The 15,348-nt window shown below is 38.0% G+C and overlaps 1 protein-coding gene across 1 annotated transcript in view; it reads left to right on the forward strand.

Moving 5' to 3' along the window:
* Positions 1-14,924, forward strand: part of LOC107552533 (sodium/hydrogen exchanger 1-like) — a 42,993-nt gene extending 28,069 nt beyond the window's left edge. Inside the window, exons 6-12 of the mRNA XM_016234432.1 lie at positions 5,754-5,843; positions 7,254-7,324; positions 7,751-7,927; positions 11,371-11,485; positions 11,586-11,687; positions 11,909-11,990; positions 13,477-14,924. Of these exons, the coding sequence (XP_016089918.1) occupies positions 5,754-5,843; positions 7,254-7,324; positions 7,751-7,927; positions 11,371-11,485; positions 11,586-11,687; positions 11,909-11,990; positions 13,477-13,766 (927 nt within the window). The 3' untranslated portion in view covers positions 13,767-14,924. The remainder of the gene's footprint in view (positions 1-5,753; positions 5,844-7,253; positions 7,325-7,750; positions 7,928-11,370; positions 11,486-11,585; positions 11,688-11,908; positions 11,991-13,476) is intronic.
* The last annotated feature ends 424 nt before the right edge of the window (positions 14,925-15,348 follow it).

Consider the following 15,348-nt stretch of genomic DNA (forward strand, 5'->3'; position numbering starts at 1 on the left):
ACGTGACACACCCGCACACACACACACACACACACACACATATATATATATGTATATATATATATATATATATATAAAATATAAATAATTTTTTTTTGTAGATAGACAGACAGATAGACAGATACATATATAGATAAAACTAAAATAAAGATTTTAATTAAACGTAAAAGTAAAAAAAATTATATAATTGATGTATATGTGCACAAACACACGCATATATATATATATATATATATATATACTGTATAATATATATAATTTTTGTGTAACATCAATTAAATAAATTATAAAAAGTCAATGCAAGGATGTGTCAATGTAATATTGTGAGAAAAAGAATGATTAAATTGGCACAACACAAGCTCTGATTAGGCGAAAATTTGAATGCGGAATGAATTTGAAAATGAAAATCAATGAAATTCTGTGGAATGATTTCAAATATGATGAAACAATTGTCTTAATGTTAATGTTTAACAAGTGTTTGAAATTCTGCTGAAATTAGTTTAAAAATCATAAATTGAAATCTGTGGAATTTCATTTCCTCTAAGAATTCCCTGCAGGCCTAGCCATTCATTAACCTCGTGTTTGATGCACTGATGTAATAGCCTCAGACTTGTTTATTGAACAGCTTTACGCTCCATCAGGTTTTACTGCATTATCGAACGCTTTTCGTGTGGTGTGGTGTGTTTGTCTATGCCGTTACTCCTTCTCTTCAGACTCTGTTTGCTCTTTGGGAGAGCTGCGGGAGCCCTGATGGCTCTCAGAAATGCATGAGCTGCTGAAAATGACGAAAGTAGCCCTCTTGGTTTCTGTTTTGAATGATTGATATGGTAACGTGAGTCTTTCTGCTTTGTGCTACAAAAGAGCAGAACCAGCGTAGAGTCTGTGTACAGTACACAGACATGATGAGATCCAGATCTTCACCGGTTTTGCTGATGGCGGCTGATGCTTTGGAGTTGTTTTAGTGTGTCTGAGTGGTTTAGGGTTGTGCTTAACTATTCTGCAGATCTATTGTACAATAATCTCCTCACGAGTGTTCGCAGGATTTCTGTGGGTCTGCAAAAGCTCTAAAATAGTCTTAATTCACCCTTCTACAAATTAAAGCCTTAACGGGGTCTTAAATCGAAGAAGAAAGTCTTAAATTCATAAAGTCAAGGTTGCATGCACTGCAAAAAAAAAAATAATAATAATCCTCAGGATTTCTGTCTTGTTTTCCACTACAAATTTCTAAACGTCTTTACATCAAAAGACATTTACTTGAGATGCACATTTACTTTCTTGGAGTGAGTTTATGCTTTGTTTATTGTAACAACGTTCGTAGTTCGGGAAGAAGGAGGCGGGAACCGGCGAACACTTAAACAAAACTTTAATAATAAAATAAACAAACACAAAATGAAAGTAAAGCGGCAGCCCCTCGCGGACGACTGCCGCACACAAAACACAAAATAAAATCCAGGCCTGGTCCTCTCTCGTCTTTCGCTGTCGCAACTCCTCCTTTTATCCTTCCGGAGCTCCACCGTGGGACTCGAGACCGGTGAGTGGCGCAGGTGTCGCGCATTAACATTTACTCCACCGGCCTCGCTCCGTTCCCACGGCTCTCGGCCCCGCCCCTCTCGTCACATACCCCCATCGCCCCTCACAGGCCGGGGGGTACTCACGAGACTGCGCTCTACTCCCCCCTCCCCCCTCTGGGGGAGCCGATCACGGCGGCCGCGGCGTCCCTGGGGGTAAGGACAGACAGACGAGGCGAGAGAAAAGGAGACGGAAGGATGAGGAGAGACAGAGAGGAGAGAGGAAAAAATATATATTTTTCCGGTTCCCAGACACACTGCCGCTCGGCCCTCCACCAGCTGGGTAAACTCTTCCGCGATGCCTGGCAGCGGCGCTGGATAGCCCTCGTTAGGCGGCTCGACACTCCTCCGCCGCCCGGTGGACGGCGATGGCTCCTCCAGGTTCAGGTAGCCGGCAGGAGTCCCCCGTTCCCTGCTCCTCCCCATCATGGCGGATGGCAGCAGGCTCCGACCTCAGGCAAACGTCGGCGACTCCTCCGCTCCCTTACGGACGGCAGCCGTCCCTCCACAGCCCAGGCGGCCAGCAGCGAGTTCGTCCGCCCCCCCGGCAACTCACTCTAGCTCACCTCCTCGAGCCTCCATGGCGGCAGACTGCTCCGCTATGCTTGATGGCACCGCGGATTCATTACAGCTGCGAGGAATCTCTGCTCCTCCCCATCATGGCGGATGGCAGCAGGCTCCGACCTCAGGCAAACGTCGGCGACTCCTCCGCTCCCTTACGGACGGCAGCCGTCCCTCCACAGCCCAGGCGGCCAGCAGCGAGTTCGTCCGCCCCCCCGGCAACTCACTCTAGCTCACCTCCTCGAGCCTCCATGGCGGCAGACTGCTCCGCTATGCTTGATGGCACCGCGGATTCATTACAGCTGCGAGGAATCTCTAGCAGCGTGTCCCTCCTTCCTCCCGGGTTTCGGCACCAATGTAACAACGTTCGTAGTTCGGGAAGAACGAGGCGGGAACCGGCGAACACTTAAACAAAACTTTAATAATAAAATAAACAAACACAAAATAAAAGTAAAGCGGCAGCCCCTCGCGGACGACTGTCGCACACAAAACAGAAAATAAAGTCCAGGCCTGGTCCTCTCTCCTCCAACACTGTCGTCACTCCTTCTTGTGAGCTCCTCCGTGGGACTCGAGACCGGTGAGTGGCGCAGGTGTCGCGCATTAACATTTACTCCACCGGCCTCGCTCCGTTCCCACGGCTCTCGGCCCCGCCCCTCTCGTCACATTTATAATGGTAAAAGAAAAAAAGTAAACCAATTGGGGATCTCTTGGAAGTTGTATTTTCATATAACTTTGAAGCGTTGCCAATACAAGACATTCACATTTAGAGACTGTGTTGACATATTGTGTTCTGCTCCATTTATTCCTTCAATTTGCTTTACTTGATCTGAAAAAGTCTTAAATGTACCTTCATAAAACTTGCAGAAGGTGTAAATCCTAGAGATGCACCGATTGCCGTTTTCTCGGCTGATTCTGACGTCTAGTAAATCCCTCTTGTTTGAATGCATCAGCAGGGTTTGCGACTCGAGACCTCACTGTAAGTGCTCGGGTTCTTCCTGACACTGCAGAGGAAAGTTTGGGAGAGTAGTTGTGTGCTGCTGTTGCTGCAGTGCTGCTGGTTGGTGTCAGGTTTTAAATAGAGCGTCTCTGTCCACACATTTGAACAAGGACATAAGGGACAGTCTCACGTTGCGAGGTTTGTGTTACGCCTCCTGTGTTTTATGTTTGTGGCCTGTTTGGGACTGTCTGTGTTGTGATGTTGGATCTTTCTGTAGTTATATGTCACATAAAGTGAAGTACTTTAAACTCTATGAATTGATTAGATTTAATCAAAATGTCAAACTGAGGCCTTATTTTAGAAGTAAAGACAAAACCTTTTTAATAATCAGAACGTGTTAAGAAAGTACATGCAGTCAATTATGATTTCATGTTACAGTGTTTTTATTTTTGTTATTTGTTGTTTTTATTTTGGTACAGTTATTTATTTTTGCATTTCTTACCTAACAAATCTCTTTGAAAAATGATTTGATGGACAATTGAGCTATCTTCCCTCCTCATTGTTTATTTTATTTTATTTTATTATGCAGTGGAAAATGAATTGTATACTTATAATAATTTATAATATAATATTTTAATTATAACATTATTTATTATGCAGAGTTGTGACTTTCATGCAACTTTAGTTTTAACTCTTTGTGGACAATGCATATAAGAGAATATCAGTTTTTTTTAGATGTCTATCTTTTATTTTTATTTTATTTTATTGTGCAATGCAGTTCTGTTTAATGCAGTGACTTTCATACAGTCTTGGGTGCATTATTTGGGGTCGCTGCATCGATCTTTTGATCTCGCTGCATGGAGTTCGTGCTGTTCACAGGAAGTGGAAGGTGGAGACAGTTTGCAGTGTCAGATGTGATGGTGCATTTGCTATTGCTGCATGCAGCGTAGCTTGATCTCTGCCAGCATCTGACCTTGAGGAAAAGCCCTCTCCACGCAGAACCAACAGCAATGTAACAAACGCTGTCACAGTCACAGTGCCACCCCTCATCAGTGCTCAGCATACTGTAGTATGAAAATCATGCGTGGACGAGCGAGGACATGCTATGAATTACAGCTCAGGACAGGAGGTGCCGCCCACTGCGTGTAAATCTAATTGCTCCCTCGTCACGACCTGTAATTCTTTTAGTGGTCAGGAGGTTTCGGCATAGTATTTTATTTATTTGGAATCAGAATCAGAACAAGAATTGTAAAATCCCTTTTCTATTTCCATCTCATTCCCATATTCTTGTCCCAGATACATACACACACACACACACACACACACACACACACAAACCGTGTTACAATGCATAGTTTGATTTTATTTTATGTAGTGCAATGCAATGCAATTATATCTAATGAAGTGACAGATCTGTTTTAGAAGTCTTTGAGAAATATTTTGCTGGACAATTGTGCTATTTTATTTTTTATTTTATTTTATTGTGCTATTTTATTTTATAATAAACATTATTTATTATGCAGAGTTGTGACTTTCATGCAACTTTAGTTTTAACTCTTTGTGGACAATGCATATAAGAGAACATCAGTTTTTTTTAGATGTCTATCTTTTATTTTTATTTTATTTTATTGTGCAATGCAGTTCTGTTTAATGCAGTGACTTTCATACCGTCTTGGGTGCATTATTTGGGGTCGCTGCATCGATCTTTTGATCTCGCTGCATGGAGTTCGTGCTGTTCACAGGAAGTGGAAGGTGGAGACAGTTTGCAGTGTCAGATGTGATGGTGCATTTGCTATTGCTGCATGCGGCGTAGCTTGATCTCTGCCAGCATCTGACCTTGAGGAAAAGCCCTCTCCACGCAGAACCAACAGCAATGTAACAAACGCTGTCACAGTGCCACCCCTCATCAGTGCTCAGCATACTGTAGTATGAAAATCATGCGAGGACATGCTATGAATTACAGCTCAGGACAGGAGGTGCCGCCCACTGCGTGTAAATCTAATTGCTCCCTCGTCACGACCTGTAATTCTTTTAGTGGTCAGGAGGTTTCGGCATAGTATTTTATTTATTTGGAATCAGAATCAGAACAAGAATTGTAAAATCCCTTTTCTATTTCCATCTCATTCCCATATTCTTGTCCCAGATACACACACACACACACACACACACACAAACCGTGTTACAATGCATAGTTTGATTTTATTTTATGTAGTGCAATGCAATGCAATTATATCTAATGAAGTGACAGATCTGTTTTAGAAGTCTTTGAGAAATATTTTGCTGGACAATTGTGCTATTTTATTTTTTATTTTATTTTATTGTGCTATTTTATTTTATAATATTTTTTATTTTATACTATTTTATGCAATTATATCTAATGCAGTGGCAGATGTGTTTTAGAATTCTTTGACAAATGCTTTGACAATAGTACTATTTTATTAATTTATTTATTTTATATTATTTTATTATTTAGCTTTTATTTTATTTTATTTTGCAGAGCAATGCCGTTTCTAATGCAGTGACTTTCATGCCATTTTAGGTTTACCTATTTGGGGCCACTGTCAGAACATTTTACTTATCATTGTGCCTTCCTTTTTTATTTTAATGCATTTTTTTTTGAATGACTACAGCTCTATTGTTTGCATTTAAATTCATCAATTTCCGCTCTTCTCTCTTTGTTTTGGCAGGGCATGACCATTCGACCCCTGGTGGACCTCCTGGCGGTGAAGAAGAAACAGGAAACGAAGCGATCTATTAATGAGGAGATTCACACACAGGTTCTGCTCCTCTCCGAGTTTCTCCCATCTGTGATTCAGGACTATTTGATGCTTTCTCGATATTCTGCCAGTCCCGAATAGATCAGATTACACAGTCTTGTTCATAATAAAACAAGCTCGGCTGGGTTAGATGAGTTAATTATACTAAATGATTTATGTCCTTCTCTTGTTTGGGTTTGTGTAACATCCAGTGCCATTAATACTAGTGAAGATGAGTGTGTTTGAGTGCCACCTGCTGGTCACGTACTGGTACAGTCACAGTTTTACAGTGTACACAAATACTGCTTGATATATTTAGAATGACAGGTGTCAAAACATTAAAAGACCAAGTGACCAAATGAATCTCTCAGAATCTGCCTAGAATGTTTCCAGGTCATATTTTAACACAAAATCACAGGTAAAAAAAATAATGAATTACATTTTGCATAAAGAAAATGAAGCCGATTTTTAAACCACGGTGATTTTTGCATTGTGGCATTATTTTCGTTTGAATTATGCACCATAATGCATTAAAAAAAAATCATTATTGCAAAAAATTTTAAACGTTTCATTTATTGTAGTTTTTACTGTTGATTTGAATTAAAAGTAAATTTAATAAAGCAAAATTAAAATGGTAAATGCATTCAGGAGAATCTAAAGAGAATCACCCTCAGGAACTGGGAATGACAAACTTAAGTAAAATGTTGCATCACATTATTGACAATTTAGCAGGAAAATGTGCTTAATTGTCATGAAAATGTCACAATGCAAGAAATCACAATTATCCTAAAAATAGACTCTTTAGGTAAATAAGAATGTTTCCAGGTCATGTTTCACAGCTAAATCACTGGGGGGAAATCAATACAATTTTGTATGAAGAAAATGAAGCCTATTTTTACATTATTTTCATGACAATTAACCACATTCTCTTTATCATAATGCAAAATAATAAATAAATTATATATATATATATATATATATATATTACTTACTGTATATAATATATATAAATAATTATATATCAAATTATTATTGAATGTATAAATATATTATATATATAACATATTATATTATATGAGTTTAATATTAATATTCTTTAGAAAAAACAGGAGGCAGTTTGTATGCCAGACATGAGCTTGGATCCACTCCACAAAACTCAGTACAGAACGTTTTGCCCACAAATTGGCATTTATTCACCACTCATAAAGCTGATTGTTGCTATGGAAACCCACATTTGCATGAGCGTCTCATGGTGTTTAATGCTGTGAGTGACTGTCAGATATCTCTGCTGTCCATTTTAATGCTCATTATCAACATCATGTTCAGCTGGAGCTTCTGTTTGCTTTTTAACTGTTAATCCCAGTGTTACTGATCGACATTGTAGTTTATGTTTCCTAAACAGCATATCAATTGTCATCTCGTTGTCTTTAGTTTTTGGACCATCTGCTAACCGGCATCGAGGACATCTGCGGACATTACGGACATCATCACTGGAAGGACAAGTACGTATAAGTCATGCATGAAAGTCAAATTCGGCTTTTCTTTGAGTGATTTTGAGATTGTTTGAAGTCTATGTGAAATCAGAATGTCTGGTCTTGATGATTTAGATGCGATATTTATTTTGAATGAGTGGTGTCGATGAGATTTGAATGATATTTTGAAACCAGACCAGTTTAGTTGAGTTCACAGATCTTTGTTGCCTGCTGGTGCAGCAGAGAAAGTGAGATTTAGGATCAAATGTAGTTCAGAGATGGAGAACGTATAGTTTTGTCCATTTCTATGCAATGTTACGTCAGTATGTTCCACTTCGATTTCAGACAAAGCATCAGTGTTTCTCTGCCACTAATGATGCAAGAGGCAGGGTTTTGACATCTGGATAAAAATAACCAAGATTATATGAAAGCTTCACCTTTTCTACTCATTTCCAGGCTGAACCGGTTCAATAAGAAGTACGTGAAGAAGTGCCTGATAGCGGGTGAGCGCTCCAAAGAACCACAGCTGATCGCCTTCTACCACAAGATGGAGATGAAGCAGGCCATCGAGCTGGTGGAGAGCGGCGGAGGAGCCAAGCTGCCCTCGGCCCTGCCGTCCACCGTCTCCATGCAGTGAGTGTTTCCAAGCACCCGCACTCACCCTATGATTTGTTTTAGAATTTATGGAATGTAGACAGAATATTTGGAATTTGTGGAATGTGCATTGAATTTAAGGAGTGATTATAGCATGTTTGGGATGAATGAAGAATGTGTGGAATTAATAATATGTTTTAAGCCTGGCTACACTACAGGATTTTTCGCCCGATTTAGCCCCGATTTCCCCCTCCCGAGAATCGGAGCAAAAATCTTGTCGAGCCCCTCTATCGGTCCCGATGTTCGGCGCGGATTATCTGGTAATGTGAGGCGTTCACCGATCGAATCTTGCACCTCCCGATCTGCTCGCACACAAATCGGGGCCGCCCCGATCATATCAAACATGTTTGATATTTAGGATTTAAATCGGGATGATGACGGCTGTATGATTACGTCAGTACTTTCACAATAGCCAATGCGCGACCGTAAAACAGCTGCTGTACGGCCCCGTTGGATAGTGGAGACGAAGGAAACTGCTTCTTGACGTTTTATAGTAACACGACTGTCTGTATAATGTGTGGAAAACGTATCACATCTGTAAGGAAAAAGAGAAGCGCTGGAGTGAAATCGCCTCAGTTTTGAATGCACCGGGTGAGTGTAGAAAGCAGCTAGCACACTAGCTAACATATGTAAACATCACTGAAATATCAATGAATGTGATTCATTGATGAATTTTTTGGAATGTGTATGGAATGCACAGAGTGTGTGGAATGCATATAGAGTCTGGAATGTGTAAAGAATTTTGGACACGTGGAATATATTAGGGGTGCGCCGATCCAATATTCAGTATCGGTATCGCTCCGATACTGCCACTTTCTGCTGGATCGGGATATCGGTCAGACGAGACCGATCCAAATCCGATACTGTGTTATTGTTAAGCCCCACGAAAGGCACAAAATCATTATAAAGCACCATAAGGTTTCCGTGCATTATATTTCAAGTGTTCTGAGACCGTTCCATAGTTAAATATTCATCTGAACCTCATATTAAAGTCGTTAAATTCAAGTTCACGTAAACTCTTCTCTCCACTGCGGTTGTCTGTAATCCTCCATTCAGCATTCAGACTGCGCGTCGCATTCGGTTACGACAGTCAAGACGATGGAACTCTCTCTAGGATGATTCAATGTTCCTATTATTATACTTGATCTGTAACGTTAGATAAACATCAGTGGTTTGCATAAAAGTACTTTATCTTGCTGGAGTTTAGTGCTAATTCTAAATCATGTTACTTTCTACTGGGTGTCTGTTAGAGATCACTACACTGGAGTAGAGAGCACTATGAATTGTTCTTCACGCGCACAGTAACTGAAATTTAAAAGCGTTAAAAGAAAAGGCTCAATAAACTATGGCACAGATATAATACACTACGCATCAATGTCTCTTCCCTTTGTGCTTTGAACTTTTCTATGCGGAGCGCTGCGTGCTGTGACTCCGTGTTGCTTCAAGCGCATCATTCTACGCATGGGATGCGCATAAGCGCTTTGTACCGCTTCGTAATGGAGCCTTTCATGTTATAAAACTTTTGCCCAATGAAAGATTGTTAATAGCCTTTCTTGTTCTATCTTATCTATCCTATGTTGCGGCCTCATTACTGTGCTATAAATGTAAAAGAGATGTATTTAATTTATTGCATATAATTATATTTACTTGTTTTTCATTAATGTATATTACAATACAAATAGCAATGTGTAACATTTTACCAGATTATATCTATTTACTTCTATTTATCTAAATAATGTTTTTTCTCTAAATGTTTAGATTTTATAAAATGATTGTGAACTCATGTTTGTAGAGTAAATTTTGCTGCTAAATTATCCACTAACCTAGTTTATAATAGTATTTTTCTCATAGATTGATTATATATTTTTTAATTTGTTATTTTTCTTTATAATGAAGTTGTCTATATTTAGTAGATTGTGTGTAACACACAAAAGAGTGATGATCAGGTCAACACACACTGAGGTACAGAAATAAAAAAAACTGCGCTGTATCGGATCGGTATCGGTATTGTCCGATACTCAGAACTTTTGGTATCGGATCGGGATCGGTTCTGAAAAAATGGTATCGTGCCACTCCTAGAATATATGCAATTTATGTGGAATGTGTAAGGAATTTAGAGAATGAGTGGAATGTGTGCAATTTATGGAATGCATATAGAATGTGGAATGTATGGAAGGTGTAAGGAGTTTATATAATGCATGTGGAATGAATGCAATTTATGAATTGCATATAGAATGTGTGAGGAATTTAGAGAATTAATGGAATATGTACAATTTATGGAATGCATATAGAATGTGGAATGTATGGAAGGTGTAAGGAGTTTATATAATGCATGTGGAATGAATGCAATTTATGAATTGCATATAGAATGTGTGAGGAATTTAGAGAATTAATGGAATATGTACAATTTATGGAATGCATATAGAATGTGGAATGTATGGAAGGTGTAAGGAGTTTATATAATGCATGTGGAATGAATGCAATTTATGAATTGCATATAGAATGTGGAATGTGTAAGGAATTTATAAAATGCATGTGGAATGTATAATTTATTGAATGCATATAGAGTATGGCATGTGTGAGGAATTTAGAGAATGAGTGGAATTTGATCAATAAGGAATTGATCAAATGCATGGAGAATGTGTGGAATTTCTAGAATGTATATAACTTGTGGAATTCATGGATTGTGTATGGACTTTAGAGAATGCACAGAGTGTGTGAAATGCATACAGAGTCTGGAATGTGTAAGGAATTTATATAATGCATGTGGAATGTATGCAGTTTATGTGGAATGTGTACATTTTATGGAATGCATATAGAATGGGGAATGTATGGAAGGTGTAAGGAATTTATGTAATGCATGGAGAATGTGTGGAATTTCTAGAATATTTATAACTTGTGGAATTCATGGAATGTGTGTAATTTGAGCAGAATATGTGTAATTTTTTGAATGTGTATGGACTTTAGAGAATGCACAGACAGTGTGTGGAATGCATATAGAGTCTGGAATGTGTAAAGAATGTATATAATGCATGTAGAATGTATGCAATTTATGTGGAATGTGTATATTCCATATAGAATTTGGAATGTATGGAAGGTGTAAGGAATTTATATAATGCAAGTGGGGTGTATACTATTTATAGAATGCATATGGAATGTATGGAAGGTATAAAGAATTTATATAATGCATGTGGAATGAATGCAATTTATGAATTGCATATAGAATGTGTAAGGAATTTAGAGAATGAGTAATGAATGCATATAGAAAGGAATTTATATAATGCATAGAGAATGTGTGGAATTTCTAGAATGTATGTAACTTGTTGAATTCATGGAATGTGTGTAGAATGTTTGGAATTTATGTATGGAAAGCCTTTGTTCTCGGATACTGAGTTTTTATTTTTATCCCCAATGTTTTCCAGGAATATCCAGCCCAAGAAGCCCTCTCAGGACCGGGCGCTGCCGCAGCTCTCCAAGGCTCGTGAGGAAGAGATCAGGAAGATCCTGCGCACCAACCTGCAGAGGACCCGCCAGAGAGTGAGCGCTCGCCACTTCCTCTTCTCATACGGCTCTCTTTGTAATTCCTTCATTCGTGTGATTGATGCGGATCAAGCTGGACTTTCTTGTGTATTTTCAGCTGCGCTCGTACAACAGACACACGCTGATCGCTGATCCGTACGAGGACGGCTGGAACGAGATGCTCCTCAAACGGAAGAAAATGAAGGAGCTGGAAAAGAAGGTTTGACGTTAACGACAGATCAATACATTATTGGATACGACCAGATTATCAGTATCTAAAAGCTATCCATTGCCTAATTAATTCATAATCTTTATATAATAATGAGGAAAAATCCATCTCAATTGACTGCTATTTGACTCAAAATAGTCTTGAAAGGTAGAATGTGCTTTATTAATCATAACTGAATGTCACCGTTAAAGGTTTTGTCTCTGTACTTTCAGATATCGCAGATGAACAATTACCTCACTGTTCCCGCTCCACCCCCTGATTCCCCGACCATCACTCGAGCTCGACTGGCTTCAGGTGAGGCAGCCCTTTATTCTGCTGGCACTGATAATTGAGTTGAGGATCCTGTCCCTGAAATCTCTTTCTTTTGTTCCGAGTGGATTCAGCCTCAGGTCTTTCCTCTCAGTGAATGTGCAGTGAATTGACAATCATGCAGGCTATGTTGTTGCGCAGCGCCCTCTAGTGATTCACCAGATTTCAACTCTTTGACTCTTCCAACTCAACATAAGCCAGTTTCCTTACAAAAATCTAAGTTGTTAGTACAGTAACATTGTGGTAAATGGATATTAACCTCCATTGTCATCATAAAATAATCAATCAACATGGCAAAAACTTTAGGAAAGCTTCATACACCATGTGAAACAGATCCTGTATTGAATAACTTTGGTTAATTGGTTACTTGGTTAATTGGTTACTTGGTACAGTAGTAAAAGTAACTGTAGTACTTTGCCATGAGTTATAATTACCATGGTGCGTTTTTGTAAGGGCTGTCATATGTTTTAAGAGCAATTACAGACCAGTAAAAATATCCTGAAAAAAATGTAGTGAGAAAATGTTTATTGTTTTCTTTAACGCCATATTAATAAATAGTTTTTTTTTTCTTGTTTTAAGCATTAACCTCATTAAATTCTGTTAGATATTTGCTTCTAAGAAGAAGAAAAACTATTTGCCAGTGGGATAAAAACATTAATTCAAGAAAAATTCTTATACTTATGCTTTTTAATTAAATTGATCTTTGAATAAAGGAGTGATATTTTACTAATATGTATATACTATAATAATATTTATACATTTTTTAATGAGCTTTTTGTATTTTAATTTTAGTTTAAGTTCAGTATTTTCCAGTAAAAATATTTAAATATACCTAAAAAAAAAGCAAAATTTTGTAAGATTAGAGTTTTTATAGTTAGTTTTCTAACCCCATATTGATAAATGGATTATTTTTTTTCCTAATTTTTGCATAAACCTCTTTAAATTGTATTAGATTTTTGCTTCCAACAAGAAAAAAACTGTATGCAAATGAAGTAAGAAAAGAAAATTCTTTATATCTTTTATGTAATGCAAATTATATAGTTAATCATACTTGCGCTTTTTAAGTAAATTTATCTTTGATACAGTGTTATTTTACTATTATTTATATACTGTAATGTTTTTGAATTAGGTTTTAATTTTATATTTTCCGTTTTTGTTTTAATATTAGTTTAAGTTTTAGTAATGTTGTGTTTTTGTTATTTTTATTGGGTTTTTTTTTTATATATATATTTATTTTTGGGTTACATTTTTTTTATTTCAGTAATTTTATTACTTTAACCAAGGCAACATTTCTAATTTTCAAGTTTTTCGTCTAATATTTATAGTTTATTTGATCTCGGCTTTATTTTAGTTAATGAAAATGGATTTTTAATAGCTTTAGTTTAATATACAGTAACAGTAACAACACTGGAGTTAAGTACTGATTGTCTGTGTAGTATTTGTTCAGTTCCTGATCGCTTTCCTCCCACAGACCCTCAAGCATGGGGCCTCAAGTCCGTCACAGAAAGCATCCCCACCATTAAAGTGGACCTCGCCTCACCGCAGAGCCCAGAGTCCGTCAACGTGGTGGACGAGTTCAGCAAGAAGGGAAGCCAGCCGAAGGAGGAGGAAGGCGGCCTGACCATGAAAGTCCCCTCTCCTGCGAAGCAGAGGAAGGACAAAACTCCTGACGAAGAGCCGCAGCAACGGTTAATGCGCTGTCTGAGTGACCCGGGCCCCGCCGCCGAAGAGGAAGACGAGGACGAGCCCTTCCTCCCCTGAGAGAGCAGCCGTCTGTCGTAAGGAGGATGACGAGCTCCGGCCGCCTCCTCAAAGACGTCCTGTATCGGCAGTCCTCATGGAGGATCGTTAACTGCTGAAACACGAGGACAGATATATCATCTGTAGCAAGCCAAAATGAGAACGTCAGGAAAATGAACCAAAATAAAGGAAATGAAAGGGAGCGATCAAAATAAGCCATTTATTTATTTTTTTGCTTGTCATTGTTCTTATCATGTGAAGCTTAAGAACTGTCCTCACCAGGCATGATGTGACTCAAATCCTAAGCGATGAGGGATTGTCATTGAGCACCATTAGGTTTATTATTTGTGGTCACATCATGTCCGGTTCAGAAGCAAATGTTCCCATCCATCGTTTGCTATGGAATAATAATATTCCACATGAGGGGAACCGATCTATGCATAACCAAACGGTCGCACTGTTCAGTCTATTCAGGTGAAACACTTCTGTTGTTGTTTTCATAGCATTGATGCATTTTCTAGTTCACGATGCTTTTGTGTTCATTCACATGAATTGCCTTTGTTTTTGTGACGCGTGCATCACTAGTTGTGTTTTACCTCTAGGGGAATTAGACTCATTTATCAGGAGCAATATGAAACTGGTTAAATTATGGCCATTCTCATATTTATTATACAGATGGTGCGTGTTTACACTGGCTTATTATTTCGTCCCACTCATGGAGGACCATTCAAATCATGCTCTATTTGCAGTGCACATAACAAACCTGAGAAACAGCTATTTACTCATTGTGATTGCACAAGAGATTTACACTTGTAAAGACTTTATTTTACACCAAAAAGGTTGCTTGACCAGTTTGATTGGTTGTGATTGTGTTTCCTGTTTTCTTTGCTCGTACTTTATATCAAAGAAAATTTTGGTCTAATAGTCTTCAATTACCTTTAAATGCACTCAAGCGCTTTGGTGACCGGTCATGACCACTCTGAAAAACATCTGGACCGACGAATCAATAAACTTTGGTTTAAAGGGATAGTTCATGCAGAAATTACAGAATTCTGTCTTTTGTTTTACTCTCCTTCGTTTCATTCCAAACCCATATGCTATTTTTTTTTCCAAGGAAAGACAAATGTTGTTCCAATTATATTCCAATTCTTCTGAAGTCATACAATTATAGAAGCCCATTTCTGCCACAAAAAAATCATGGTAAATCATAATTATGGCATAGAACCTCAAAATATGAGATACTAAGTCATAATTGTGACATAGTACATCATGTTTTGACTATTTAAGTCATAATTATGAGTAAAGTCATAATTATGACAAAATCTAAATTATGAGATAAGTCATGATCACGAGAGTCAAAATATGAGATACTAATTCATAATTATGAGATGAAAAGACATAATTATGACATAAAAATCAAAATATAAGGTAGCAAGTCATAATTATGACACACTAAATAAGTATGAGATAAAAATGAGAAAGTCATAAATTGTCAGTCAAAGTGAGATACTGAGTCATTATGAGATAAGTTCATGATAGAAACTATTACAAAGTCAAAATTATGAGATAGAAAGTCGGAATTGACCAAGTTTAAATTATGAGA

This window comes from Sinocyclocheilus grahami, unplaced genomic scaffold (genome assembly GCF_001515645.1).
Source record: "Sinocyclocheilus grahami isolate Dianchi unplaced genomic scaffold, SAMN03320097.WGS_v1.1 scaffold452.1, whole genome shotgun sequence".
In the NCBI taxonomy this organism is placed as follows: Eukaryota; Metazoa; Chordata; class Actinopteri; order Cypriniformes; family Cyprinidae; genus Sinocyclocheilus; species Sinocyclocheilus grahami.